This window comes from Heterodontus francisci, chromosome 23 (genome assembly GCF_036365525.1).
Source record: "Heterodontus francisci isolate sHetFra1 chromosome 23, sHetFra1.hap1, whole genome shotgun sequence".
Lineage (NCBI taxonomy): Eukaryota > Metazoa > Chordata > Chondrichthyes > Heterodontiformes > Heterodontidae > Heterodontus > Heterodontus francisci.
This window is the reverse complement of record NC_090393.1, coordinates 6,227,682-6,242,073: the sequence shown is the minus strand read 5'-3', so window position 1 is coordinate 6,242,073 and position 14,392 is coordinate 6,227,682. Positions and strand designations below refer to the sequence as shown.

The following is a 14,392-nucleotide window of genomic DNA, read 5'->3' as shown; positions in this document are numbered from 1 at the left end:
ATGCCAATTCCTTAAATACAGACAGCTAGTGAGAGGAAGTGAGGTCTGAGTGTCAAGCTAGGAGGGTTGCAGGACCTGGAGATACTTGTGAGCAACAGGGATCTGAACTGTCAGGATCTGGGACTTGGGAAGGAGGTTGAGAGGGGGTCTGGGACCACAGCTACCCCAGATTAATCCAGGAAGTAGGAGGTTAGGGTGTGGCCTTTGACAGTAAATGTGGGGAGGAGAAAAGGGAGGGAGTGTTTGAGTGCACTATAATTTGAAGTTTACAAGCTCGAGAAGAGTCTGTTGGAAGTACTGGGAGAAGGGGGTTGGAGCATGACAGCAATGTGATGGTGGCAGGGTTCTGTGGCACTGGGAAGGGCATGACAGCACCGATGGAGTGAGGGTGGGGGAAAGGGTTTGAGGTTTGGTAGCAGTTGGGAAGAGAGACAGAGGTCTGCGTTATTTGGAAAGTAGGGCTGGGCACCACTGAGCCATGCAGAAGCACAGAGTAACCACTGCAGGAGCACAATCTCTCATAATGCAGCACTCCCTCCATCAGACTACATTATGTGCTCAAGCCCTGTAGTGGGACTTTTAAGCCACATTTCTCAGACTCCAACTACTCTTTCTATTTAAGTAAGGTTTTAAAACATTAAACTTCAGGTGTTCACACTCAACTATGACTCCCTTCAGCAAACACATCCACAGGAAGCCTCTTGTAAGACAGGAGTTTGAAAACTACCTTGTCTCCCTTGAAAAGTCTTGTAGAGATGTGGGGAAGAGGTACTTCTACATTGAACATACCTCTCCATACTCGACAACCCCTTTAAATTCCATGTAATCACAGTCACTTACAAATAGTTATATTTGTTTTCAACTGCAGCTGTTGTTTTCCTTTAGAACCATCGAATGATACATTACAGAAGGAGGCCATTTGGCCCATCATGCCTGTGAAAGTTCTTTGGTAGAGCTACCCAATTAATCTCACTCCCCCACTCTTTTTCCATTGCCCTGTAAATGTTTAATGTTTCAGTATTTATCCAATTCTCTTTCGAAAGTTACTATTAAATCTGCTTCCGCCCCCACTTCAGACAGCACATTCCAGAATGACAACTCACTGCGTAAAAAAAAAGCTTCCTCATAACACATCTTGTTCTTTTGCCAATCACCTTAAATCTGTGTCCGCTGGTTACTGACTCTTCTGCCAGTGGAAACTGTTTCTCCTCAGTTCTACAGTATATCAATCTAAATAATTGAACCCCACTGTTCATGAAGCAAGTTGAAATGACTTTCAATTCACAAGAATTTGCTTTTCAATTACCTGCTGATCCTTTCTGGGGCTGACCAATAGCCACACTAATTCCAGCGACGGTAACAGGAAGCGTCGTTACTCCCGAGGACACTACTGCGGTAGGGACAGACACAACTGGTGGCTTAGTCAGGGTAACTTGGGCAGTCTGAGCTGACTGTGTCTGAATCTGCCCCTGAGCTTGAAGCTGTGACGTAGAAACTCTGGCCTGGAGAGAATAAAAGAAAAAAAACATACATTTTTGAAAACATTTCAAATGACAGTGTCTTCAATGACACTGAGTATCAAGGGGTAGAAAACATTACACTATATATAATGTGCAGAATTCAAATAAAGCTACAATGGCAATGTTAAACCTGTGACTGGTTACCATGAAAATCTGTTCTCTGTTCTAGCACTTAAAGCTTTCAGCTCATATTCTTTGATGCTGAAACACAAGTATATCATACTGTAAGATTTACCTGTTAAATATGCTTAAACACTCAATACTATATAAACCTGATATTACAAAAGTCGTACTTGAAATGTCATCAACTGATTCCCCTCCACCCCCTCACGCTTGTCCTTCACTCTATATTCCTATTATTTTAAATATAAATGTAATCCTTTCCACCTAATCTCATCCTGTGCAATTTCAAAAGCAATAATACTGTACATTGATTTGACAGTGATATTGAGACTTGTTTTACTGGCTTAAACAGGAGACAATCACATCTTTTGTACAGAATAAGGAGGAAAATAACAAGCTACCTAAATGCATTGCCATTTACTTTAACAAAGTTTAACTAACCATAGAGACAGATTCCAAGAACAGCACTGACACAAAAATAAGTTTAATGTTGTGAATTATGTAATTTTTGATATTTATCATGTTAGTAAAACTTCTTGTTAAAAGCAAGCAGTACACTTAGTGATGAACAAAGACGGGGGCTGGAAGGATTTTGAAAAACTATTTTCATTAGATACAGACAGTCTGTCGTCTTAATGTGCATTCTGGGAGTTGTGAGCACATAGATTTTGGAAATAGAAAAGGCAGCCGAGTAGCTAAGTTTTACCTTTTCTTGTGAAATTTCTAACACTTTTATTTCAGGAACTTTGGGGAGAATGTTTACCCACCCCCCTACAATGGACAGGAGAAGGTCGGAGGTTAAAACTGGCCAATTGTGAAATCTGACTCCATCCTGCTACGAGCGTGCCTGCTTCCGTTTTAACTGCGAAGGATTTAGGGGTGTCCAAGTACCCTGCACTGGTAATATCAGAGCCCTTATTTCCAGGAGCAAGCCCTCAGCTGAGAGGAAGTAAGACGCTGGGTGAAAGGACGGTATTTAATTCACTGGCTTCCCATTTTGATTCATACTTTTCATCCCGTTTGCCACTCGCACCACGGTTAAGTTTTCAGCCCCAATACAGACTTGTTACTATTTCATGAGTGAGACACTCAAAAGTGTGTTCACATGCATATTTACACACAAACGTACAAAATCATTTTCTTTAACTTCAGTTACTGGTAGTGCTGATGAAAACAGACTTCTCAGGAAGACAGCAAATAGTTCTGTGATATAAGCACTGCCATGGTTTGTGAGAGCAATGAACTACAGGTCTTATACTCACATAGGGATCGCCAATTTTTAATACGGGCACAACTTACAATGCGGGCGACTGGGAGATTGGTCACGGCACCAGTGAGGACAGTATTCCTTTGCGTCACCTGCGCCAGCTGCTGCTGCTGTTGTTGTTGTTTTTGTTTCAATTTTATTAACTGTTCCTAATGGGGAAAAAAAAAAGCTTTTATTGAATTCTACCCACCTACATAACACAGTCAGCAACTTTTATTACTTTACTATAATCGTATCCTACTGAACAATGAGGAATTCAAATCCCTTGTATATAATACAAGTGATACAGCAAATATAACTCACTTGAGTGTTTTTAAACTTAAAAATGGTTCGGTATTGGATGCATTTCTGGTTGTCAAAGGTATTTGTAACTTAAAAAACAAGATGCATATAAAATTTCACATGCATTGGAAATAAAAACAATTGAAGGTCCCTGAAATATGAGAGGAAGAAGGAGGAGGGAGAAAGAACTTTCACGACCTCAGGACACCCCATAGTGCTTAACAGCCAATGAAGTACTTTTGAAATGCAGACACTGTTGTAATGTAGGAAATGTAGCAGTCAATTAACATACAGAAAGCTCCCACAATCAGTAATGTGATAATGACCATATCATCTATTTTAGTGATGTTGATTGAGGGATAAATATTGGCCAGGACACCGGGGAAAACTCAGCTTTTCTTTGAAATAGTGCCATAGGATCTTTCACATCCACCTGAGAAGGCAGACGAGGCCTCGGTTTAACGTCTCATCTGAAAGACTGCACCTCCGACAGTGCAGCACTCCCAGTAATGGCACTGGAAAGTGGGTCTGGATTCTATGCTCAAATCTGTGGAATGAGACGTAAGCCCAAAAACTTCTGACTCAGGGGCATGAGCCAGGGATGAATACTTTTGTATAAATGCTCAATGTGCTCACCTGCAATTTCATCCTCTACTATTTTAGCACAGGCATGCACCCACTTATAATAGTTAGCTTAGAAGTCCCAGCTAAAACAGAGGATTTTGATTACTGTGTTGAGTATTTGTACTGTGGGGTCCCACAGCAACTGCATAATTTCAAGGGCAAGATGTACAAGCAATGGAAGTAGACATAAGAATGGTAAATAACATTAAAATTGTTTGTGAAAGATTGAACCCAAAGATTTGTTTTCATTAAACTTTCCAAATATTCACTGAAGTGCAACAACAACATACTTCGGCTTGTGCTGTTAAAACCAAACACAGACAGCTCTCTCATTGGTGTGGGCAGAGGCACAATCGTTTCGGACAATCGTTGCGACCTTAGACTTACTGGCAGTTTCTGGACTGTCTTCAGCTGGGCGGAGGTTTGAGACTGGGGCTGGATTTGTTGGACCTGTACTGGAGTTGTCTGGGGTTGTCTGAAGAGCTGAATCTGTGCCTGGGCGATGGGTTTTCCAGTAGTCAATTGAATACCTGTGGCTGAGGATAAAAACCCACAAATAAATGCAAATCGTCAAGGCAGGCTGATGATCACTCAGGCAGCCAGAGTTTTATTTATCGTCATTAGAATAAAGTTAAGAGGGGAAAAAAATGTATAAAGCCGAACAGTTTTCCCAAGTATCAGTTCCTACACTAAATCAAGTTTTAATCATCACTGCAAATACCTAGACCATATTTCTGGTTTACAAAAGAAAGAGGAATAACTTCTAATATATGGTGTTTCTTATTAATTAAAAGGATTACATTTTCACCTTGAAGTGTTTTGCAGAAGCAAATCCAAGCAGGACAATTATTAATACAGACTCCCTCCAATAATGGCTGTGCTATTTCCTGCCACACACTCATGACCACTATAATTTTATTTTATTTATTTATTTTATTTAGAGATACAGCACTGAAACAGGCCCTTCGGCCCACCGAGTCTGTGCCGACCAACAACCAACCATTTATACTAATCCTACAATATTTTGAGACACAGCACCTGTGGCCAACCCTCAGGTCTACACTATCACTGATCACATGCTATGGGAGGGGGCTTCCAATATTCTGAATACTTCTACAAAAACAAAGCCAAAAAAAGTTAGGTTATGCTGATAGGGCGAGATGAAGAGAGTGTGGGAGAAGCTTGTTCATCAGCATAGACCTGCTGGGCCAAACGGCCTGTGCTGCACAGTGGCTTAAAGGAGGAAAGAGAGTCAGAGAGGTTTATGGAGGGAATTCTTGGGAGTAGATGGCCATTCAAGTTTCAGACAATATATGATGCATCTTTAGTACACCCATAGGGTAACACAGGGCATTACTGAGAATAGCACTGAAAGATTGAGCAGGCAGTGATAGATTAGAATTTATTTTACACATATACAAAGGTCATCAAAATATTCTATGATGTAATTGTCAATTCCTCATGACAAAAAGCCGTAGTTGTCCTACCTGGGGTGACTTGCGTGACCAATGACCTCGTCTGGGACTGCACTGGAGTCAGATTAGTAGACACCACGGCTGCTGCCGTGGCCGTCACTGGGGCCATTGCAGCTCGGACACCCGGGTTGGATGCTATGGCTACGACTTCTGTGGTAGCAGCTGACGTGGCAACTGTTCGCTGCTGAGCATGTACGACTTGGGCTGTTGTACCCCCTGCAGACTGAAGACAGATCAAAGGTGTTAATGCAAAATACTGTCCCTGCATCGATTGCATAGGGTTAAACACCTCTCCCGATTTTCATTTTGATTGGCTTGAATGGAAAGGGAATTTAGGAGTGGCAGCTGATCAGTGGTTTCAGGGTCACATGATGGGATGCAAGTGTGGGGGAAAGATACCCATACATATGTTATAGGGAGATGGTGGCACAGTGGTAATGTCATTGGACAAGTAATCCAGAGGCCCAACTAATGCCCTGGAGACACGGGTTTAAATCCCACTATGGCAGCAGGTGGAATTTAAATTCAATTAATAAATTAAGTTCATACAACAAAATCTGGAATTGAAAACTAGGGTTGAGTTTTTCCAGCTCACCGCAAGCTTCAAAAATGGCACGGTGCACGTACGAGATCTGCACCGTAGAGCTGCCGCGATATTCAGCGCAGCGGCTCATGTACAAGGAGGGGGTGGAATGCCCGCCCCTGATGACGTACAGGAGGTGGGCGCTCCGTCCCCGGCAACCAGTGCCACCGTGCAACCGCCATTTTCAGAGGACTCAATTTTTAAAGTGAAGGGGGAGAGAAAATTAAACAAAAATTAATTCACAGTTACAATCCCGTCTCCCCCCCCCCCACCCATGACTAATCACTTTATTAATTGCTCTCTCTCCCACAAAAAATTTTCTTCCAATCCCAAAATTTATTAACTTTGACCCTCAACCCCTTCCCACCATCCCATCAACCAAAAGCAAGAGTTTTCCCTGCTCCCCCAGTCCCCTGCTCTGAAAACTTCACTCCTCCCCCCTCCCCACCAGTATTCCGCCTCAGATCTCCAAGCCGAGATCCGAAGTTGCGGGAGTTCTGGCAACTGGCCGGAATATTGGAATGGGATGGCTGTTGCAATGAGGTAGGTATTCATTCATTACCACTTATTTGCATATTTAAATTGTTTCCAAAGATAAACGCAGGGGGATGGGTGGGGGCACCCCGAGGCCTTGCCGCCACCAGCAATATGGGGCGGGGCCTTCCCGGCGTCGAGGTCGATGGTGGGCCTCTCCCGGAGATATTTTCCGGGCTCCCCCACCACGACCCCAGATGTCTGGGGGGGCAAGTAAAATCCAGCCCCTAGTCTCAGTAATGGTGCCATGAAACTATCATCGATTACTGTTAAATCCCATCTGGTTCACTAAAGTCCTTTAGGGAAGGAAGTCTACCGTACCTGCTCTGGGCTACACAACTCCAGACTCTCAGCGATATGGCTGACTCTTAACTGCCCTCTGAAATGGCCGAACAAGCCACTCAGTTGTCAAGGGCAACTACGGATGGGCAACAAATGCTGGCTTTGCCAGCAACACCCGAATCCCATGCAAGAATAAAAACAACAGGTCACACTAGCACTCTTTCTAGCCCTCTCTCACTTTCTGTGTCTCCGTCTTATTTCTCTTGCACCATTCTGTAATGTGAGAGATACAAAAGTAATGAAGCTGGTAGCTTCCAAAACTGAAGAGGGTAAGCTACAGGAAGATTTGAATATATGGGGGAATGAGCAGACAGGTAAGTGGCAGGTGAAATTCAAATGTACAGAAAATTCTAAGTGCTTCACATGGGAACAAAAACAATCCAGGAATAGACTTACTGAAATGGAAAGAGAATTGAGAATGAATGAGATAGGGGAGTCCTGACTGACAGTCAATTGAAGCCATTGCAACAATACACGGTTGTAGTGAGTAAAGCAAATCTGACATTAGAATGTATTGAAAGGTCAATACTGAACTGAAGTAGAGGGGTAATCCTGCCTCTTTATAAATCAATGGCATGGCAATACTTCAAATAACATGCACAGTTCTGGTCGCTGCAGTACAGAAAGGATGCTGCAGCAAAGAGTACAAAAGAAGACAAGCAGAATGACTGAAGGGATGGACAGATCATATTATGAGAAGCAATTACATAAATTGGGCATGTTCTCACTGGAAAAAGAGGTGATGAGATCATTGATTTTAAGATTCTAAAACAGACTAGGCATTGTAGACCATGACAAGCTGTTCCACCTTGTCCACAACAGTAGAACCAGAGGAAATATCCTACACTTGAACAGGGGCAGAGTAAAACCAAAACTAATCAGGAGAATTTCCCCAGCAACTTGGAGGCTGGGGGGGGAGGGAGTGGGGTGCCAGGGAAGGAAAGTAGTGGGAAGACTCCCTGACGCAGTACCACCTCCAGTCTTATGGGGCGGGCTGTTGCTGGAATCAGCAACTCACTCATCAGAGGTGGGCAGGCAATCAAGACACTTAAGGCCTCAATTAGTGGTCATATTTGGAGAAGGAGGCAAGTTTGCTGGCATCGCTCAGGCACCCCTGCTGTGCCCGGAGCCCCACAAATTTCGGAGGTGGCTTCACGGCGAGAGTTCAGAGGGCCATTAGAGGCTGATGCACATGCCGGTATCAAGGATCCCAAGGCTGAAAGATGTGCAGTCAAACAGAATCTTGTGGAGGTGGTTTCCCCACCATGCTGATGGCCCTGACAGTTCTGGGCCTTCTTTTCAAACATGCCATCTGGACCCTGTCATGAGCATCTCCATTTTGAAGCACCCCCAGGTCTCCCTCTGTCTATGCACCACCCACCTTTCCCAGTGGGGCTGCCGGCTGGCCATCCTTTCGCGTCCTCCAATTGGCCCTCCCGCGCCCATGTCCTACCCACTGCCCTTAACTGGACGGTGAACATGGAGGCAGCCAACTGGTAGGCCACCTCTCATACATATGCGCCAGTCAGCCCGCTGCCAAGAAGACATCAGGTTCCCGGTGACTGCAGGAAAATTCAGCTCTTTATCTCAGTGAGCAAGAGGCCAGTCTATAGAACAGGGGTTCCCTAGGGAGACGGGGAGGCAGTAAGTATTGATTAATTCAGATGGAAATTAAACAGTGATATAATCCTGTAATTTTTTTTTCGGGAAGAATGCGGTGTGCCTTTAAAGCTGGAAAAGGAGCTGTACTGCTTTAAGGCAGCAAGCCCCAGAAACAGAGCCAAATAATGCATTCTCGTTGCCCCGGGATAGAGCCATTCGGAGACTGTGATTCGAAGGATGCATTCTGGTTGCCCGGGATACAGCCACTCGGACTGAGCATCAAGAGATATATTGTTACCAATTGAAGTTTGAAACTAATTGAAAAGCTGGCTTTTGAGAGACAGTTAACAGAAACAGACAGACAGTTGGACCAGGGAACTATAGACCGGTTAGCCTGACATCAGTAGTGGGGAAAATGCTAGAGTCTATTATAAAAGATGTAATAGCAGAGCACTTGGAAAACAATGACAGGATCAGACAAAGTCAACATGGATTTACGAAAGGGACATCATGCTTGACAAATCTACTGGACTTTTTTGAGGATGTGACTAGTAGAATAGATAAGGGAGAACCAGTGGATGTGGTGTATTTGGACTTTCAGAAGGTTTTCAATAAGGTCCCACATAAGAAATTAGCATGCAAAATTAAAGCACATGGGATTGGGGGTAAGGTACTGACATGGTTAGAGAACTGGTCGGCAGACAGGAAACAAAGAGTAGGAATAAACGGGTCTTTTTCCGAGTGGCAGGCAGTGACTAGTGGGGTACCACAGAGATCTGTGATCGGACCCCAGCTATTCACAATATATATTAATGATAAAGATGAGGGAATTAAATGTAATATTTCCATGTTTGCAGATGACACAAAGCTGGGTGGGAGTGTGAGGAGGATGCAGAGAAGCTCCAGTGTGATTTGGACAGGTTGAGTGAGTGGGCAAATACATGGCAGATACAGTATAATGTGGATAAATGTGAGGTTATCCACTTTGGTAGCAAAAACAGAAAGGCAGATTAGTATCTGAAACGCGAAAGATTGGGAAAGGAGGAGATGCAGTGAGACCTGGGTGTCCTTGTGCACCAGTCGCTGAAAGTAAGCATGCAGGTGCAGCAGGCAGTTAAGAAGGCAAACGGTATGTTGGCCTTCATAGCGAGAGGATTCAAGTACAGGAGCAAGGATGTCTTGCTGCAATTATACAGGGCCTTGGTGAGACCACATCTGGAGTATTGTGTGCAGTTTTAGTCTCCTTATCTGAGGAAGGATGTTCTTGCTATGCAAGGTTCACCAGACTGATTCCTGGAATGGCAGGACTGACATATGAAGAGAGACTGGGTTGATCAGCCTTGTATTCGCTAGAGTTTAGAAGAATGAGAGGGGATCTCATAGAAACCTACAAAATTCTAACACGACTGGACAAACTAAATGTTCTCAATCAGTCCAGGATGAGGAGTCACAATCTAAAGATAAGGGGTAAGCCATTTAGGACTGAGATGAGGAGGGATTACTTCACCCAGTGAGTGGTGAACCTGTGGAATTCTCTACCACAGAAAGCAGTTGAGGCCAAATCATTAAATATATTCAAGCAAGAGTTAGATATAGTTCTTAAGGCTAAAGAAATCAAGGGATACAGGGCGAAAGCGGGAACAGGTTACTGAGTTTAGACGATCAGCCATGATCGTATTGAATGGCGGTACAGGCTCGAAGGGCCAAATGGCCTACTCCTGCTCCTATTTTCTATGTTTCTATAGCATTGGAATAGCTAAACTTATTGAAGCACTTACTGTAAGAGTTCCAGGGATAACTTGTGGAGCGAGGCGTTTGTTAATCGGCTGAAATGTACTCTGTTGTACTCCTGCTGCCGTGTTCACAATGACATTGCCTCCAACAGTGGCTAAAAAGAAGAAAATCAATATGAATGCAAGCAGAAATGATTGCTGTGCTGGGCCGGTCTCAATAAATCTTTATAAAGCAATACCTTACCAGTCTGAATGCTTGTTGTGCCAGCTACTGTTTTAATAGCTCCAGTCTGCTACATAAAACAGAAAATAAAGCGTATTTAGCTTGGAGCAACGTAAACCCCACAATGATCACTACTAATATAACAGCATTAATTTTTATACCCTAATGCACTAACTAACTGAATTAAACCACTGACAGCCATCCTTCAGCTGCCTGGACACTAAGCTCTGGAATCCCCTCCCTAAACTTCTCCACCTCTCTCTCTTCCTTTAAGACGCTCCTCAAAACCTATGGTTTTGACCAAGCTTTTGGTCACCTGTTTTACGCCACCCCGACGAGCGGGATGGTGGCGTGGTATAAAACGGAGAGAGGGGCTCCGGGAGACCTTCCGGACCCGCTCATGCCTCCACCGCCATTTTATGCAGGGCGGTGGCAGCGAAAAACAGCCCGCCCGCCCCAGGCTAATTAAGGCCCTTAAGTGGCCAAGTAAGAGCCTTCGCCTGCCTCCACACAGATTTTACACGTGGCAATCAGGGGTTCATGAACCAGAGAGAAGCTGCCTGACAAAACCACTACCCCAAACACCCCCAGCACACCCTCCTTCCCCCCAATCGACCAACCTAGCCTCGCTGGGGCGCCACCGATTACCTCCGGCGAGACAACCAAAACTTACCTCCTTCCCAGCTCCCAAGCATCTTCTCTTCATGCTGGGCTGCAGTGGCGCTGCTGGGTCCAGGAGCTGCCGGCCCGCTGACTGGCCGACAGCTCCATTAGGTGGGACTTCCTCCCTCAAGTGGGTGGTAATCCCACCTCACACCAATTGAAGCCCTGCGACCCACAAAATAAAGGTTGGATTCCCAGTCGGTGACCGGCTCCTGTCCGCCTACCGAAAAGTCCCAGCCAATATCTCCTTATGTGGCTTGGTATCTATTAACGTTCCTGTGGAGTGCCCTAGGACATATTACTACATTAAAGATGCTATATAAATGCAAGTTGCTGTTGTTGTTAAAGTAACCATGGTTTGAAAACTTAAAGAAACATTTACCAAAGAAAATAAATACATGTAGATAGTGGGGCCAAATCCTAATAATATTTGGAATGTCAAATCACAATTCGATTCCCTTCTACCCCTGCAACCCTGTCCAATCCAAAGACTGAAACTCTCAAATTTTTCAATGTGCTTTTTTCAAAATCAAAAAGTTCCAAGAGACAAAATAAATGCCCAATCCGGCTGATACTGCTGTCTCCCAAGGCAGTAACAATCAAAAACTGAAAAAGTTGCTTCATTTCAGAGTCATGTGCACCTAGGTCTTTTGTGAATGAATCGATCAAAATTAAACATTTTTAACAAAAAACATGAATGCTTTAAATAGAGGAGGTGCCGGACTCTAATCTGCAATCCATACCTAGCCATTGAACTCTGGCAACTCAATTCTATTTATTTCTTATTTCTAGTTTGTCTTTTAATAATTTTTTTAATTAAATGCAGCCAGTTATGATGAATGCGAGGTGAAAGAAGATTCAATAGTAACTTTCAAAAAGGAACTGGATAAATACTTGAAAAATAATACATTTACAGAGCTATGGGGAAATAGCAGCAGAGTGGGACTAACTGGATAGCTCTTTTGAAGAGTAGAATGACCTTCTGTGCTGCATGATTTTATTATTCCTGCCAACACACATTCACACAAACAAGCTTCAATGAAGGAACAGCAAATGAAAACAATCTTTCTTACCAGCACTGTGGTGTTGGCAACAGTAGATGCAGCAGTCTGTACGACAGCTTGAGACTGTTGAACCACCGGAGCCTGAGCCTGCGAGCCCTGTTGTTGTTGAGCAGCTGTCTGAGTATTTTGCTGAGCTTGCTGTTGCTGCTGCGCCAGTTGCTGAGCTCTCTGTTGTTCTGCTAAAGCCTTTGTGATTTAAAAAAAATATGTAGACATAATTAACACGTGAAACTTTTAAAGCAAGTTTCATTCCAATTCAATATTGCTCTCGGTTTTTACAGGCATGGTTTTCAGCAAACTGACAAATTGCCATAATTGAAATTAAAAGGACAAAATTTGCAAATGTTTAAAATCTGAAATAAAAGCAGAAAATACTGGAAAATGTATAGCAGGTCAGTCAATATCTGTAAAGAGAAAAGACAAGTCATGACATTTCAGGGCTAGATCCTTGATCAAATGAAAGCTATATATTCACTCAAAGAATCCTGACTGGTCTATTCTCTATGCAAATACTGGCTAACCCACTGTGTATTTCCAACATTTACATCTCTAAATATTGCTTCTGTTTGTTAACCTGATACCATAAACACAGTCTACTCTTAATATAACGTCTTCATTTAAATATAATTCTCAATTTTTAACTCAACTTCCACTTTGCTGTGATATTTATAGTTTAATTCATAGTGTACAATTCAACTTTTCTTTCAGTACAAAAATGAAAATATATCAGTGAAGTGTACATCCAATATATGTGACTTAAAACAAAGGAACTTAGGACAAGCTGTACACAATGTAGAACCTAACCTTGATAATACTTTTCTCAAATGTATCTGCTCAGAGAAAAATTACTGGTCAATTATGATAAAAATGTCTATTTTTAATTATGAAGTTAACATTTGGACTAAAAATTGAAGACAACACTTCATAGAATAGCAACTCAGGAACACCACACCATAAACGCCTACCTAACAAATTGTTGCAGGATCTGTAATTCTACTTGTGATCTGTATTCTGACAATTTTTCATGTCTGATAGATTGCAGAGAACAATCCACATTATCTTTAAGTCTCAAGTAAAAGTGATTGATTTAAAGTTAAACTTTCAACTTTTGATAACTTTACACGGATTATTTATTTTTCAATGCATTCGTAAGACAATGTGCCACAATATTTATATATCTTTACACAAATACCAACCTTTTTCTCTTTTGATATACGCTCAGCTCTAAGCGTGGCGACCTGAATTGGTGGCAGAGGCTTGTCATAGTTGATTCCACTAAGGCAGTAAAATAAATAAATATGTTACACACACACACACGCTCCAGTATTCAGCTTTCCAATAATATTGCATATAATTACATAGAATATTCAGCATAGAAACAGGCCATTCAACCCAACCATGCCATACCAGCATTCATGCTCCACTCGAGGCTCCTTCTATCTTTCCTCATCTAACTATCAGCATAACCCTCAATTCCTCCCTTCCCTCATGTGCTTATCAAGCTTCCCCTTAAATAGCATTTATGCTATTCGCCTCAACTATTCCCTGTGGCAGTGAGTTCCATTCTCTCCGCACTCTGGGTAGAAGTTTTTTTTGAACACCCCATTTCATTTTTTTGGTGACTATCTTATATTGAGGATTTTAGTTTTGCTCTTCCCCACAAGTGCAAAGATTGGTTGGAATCTTACCGATTTAGTCTTTGACAGAGCATCAGGAACACATGTAAGTCAGCAGCCTGACCCTGCTAGTAGCAGGCCTTCTGGCTGATTTTTGCAGGGGTCAGCCAATTAAGAGGGCATCTCTGGGATTGGCGTCCAACTAGGTACAGTGAGCGGGAGCAGTCAGAAGCCCAAAAGAGGGCTGACTATTTAAAGGGACACCGGCAGCACGCACAGTGGAAGAGCTGAGCATTCTGGACAGCAAATTTGCAGGAGGAGGAGGAAGATGGATACCAGAAGGGTAAGGGCTGCCCAACAATTCACAGACGATTCACTTGAGGTCATGGTGGAAGCTGTGACGGCACAGAGGTAGGTGCTCTTTCCAGAAGATGGCAGGAGGCCAGCCAGTCTCAGAGTACATGGAACCCATGTCGCCGAGTAAGGACACAGTCTTAGAAGTCAATACAGCTGCTTATCTCTCCAACTGACCTCAACTGAATGACATTAAGCTCCTCTTGCTGCAAACTATCCCAAGGACTTGCTCCCGTCAGTGCTAACACTATGGCCAGCACAATGAATGCCTGTTTCCACCTTTATAGTGCTGCAATGCAAACAGGTTGAGCCCTCGCTGACTGCCTGCAGTGCACTCGCTTTCCTTACATTGTCACGCTGCCGACATGGCATGCAACGGATGTACTG

At 43.3% G+C, this 14,392-nt stretch overlaps 1 protein-coding gene across 13 annotated transcripts in view; it reads right to left on the bottom strand.

The window, feature by feature from the left end:
- ep400 (E1A binding protein p400) overlaps window positions 1–14,392 on the bottom strand; it is a 164,455-nt gene that overhangs the window by 8,822 nt on the left and 141,241 nt on the right. For all 13 annotated transcript variants that reach the window (XM_068054601.1, XM_068054607.1, XM_068054605.1 and 10 more), the window contains 8 exons: window positions 13,232–13,310; window positions 12,045–12,221; window positions 10,330–10,378; window positions 10,131–10,240; window positions 5,304–5,514; window positions 4,204–4,352; window positions 2,943–3,059; window positions 1,307–1,502 (listed from right to left, as the gene is read on the bottom strand). In XM_068054601.1, the coding sequence (XP_067910702.1) occupies window positions 1,307–1,502; window positions 2,943–3,059; window positions 4,204–4,352; window positions 5,304–5,514; window positions 10,131–10,240; window positions 10,330–10,378; window positions 12,045–12,221; window positions 13,232–13,310 (1,088 nt within the window). The remainder of the gene's footprint in view (window positions 1–1,306; window positions 1,503–2,942; window positions 3,060–4,203; window positions 4,353–5,303; window positions 5,515–10,130; window positions 10,241–10,329; window positions 10,379–12,044; window positions 12,222–13,231; window positions 13,311–14,392) is intronic.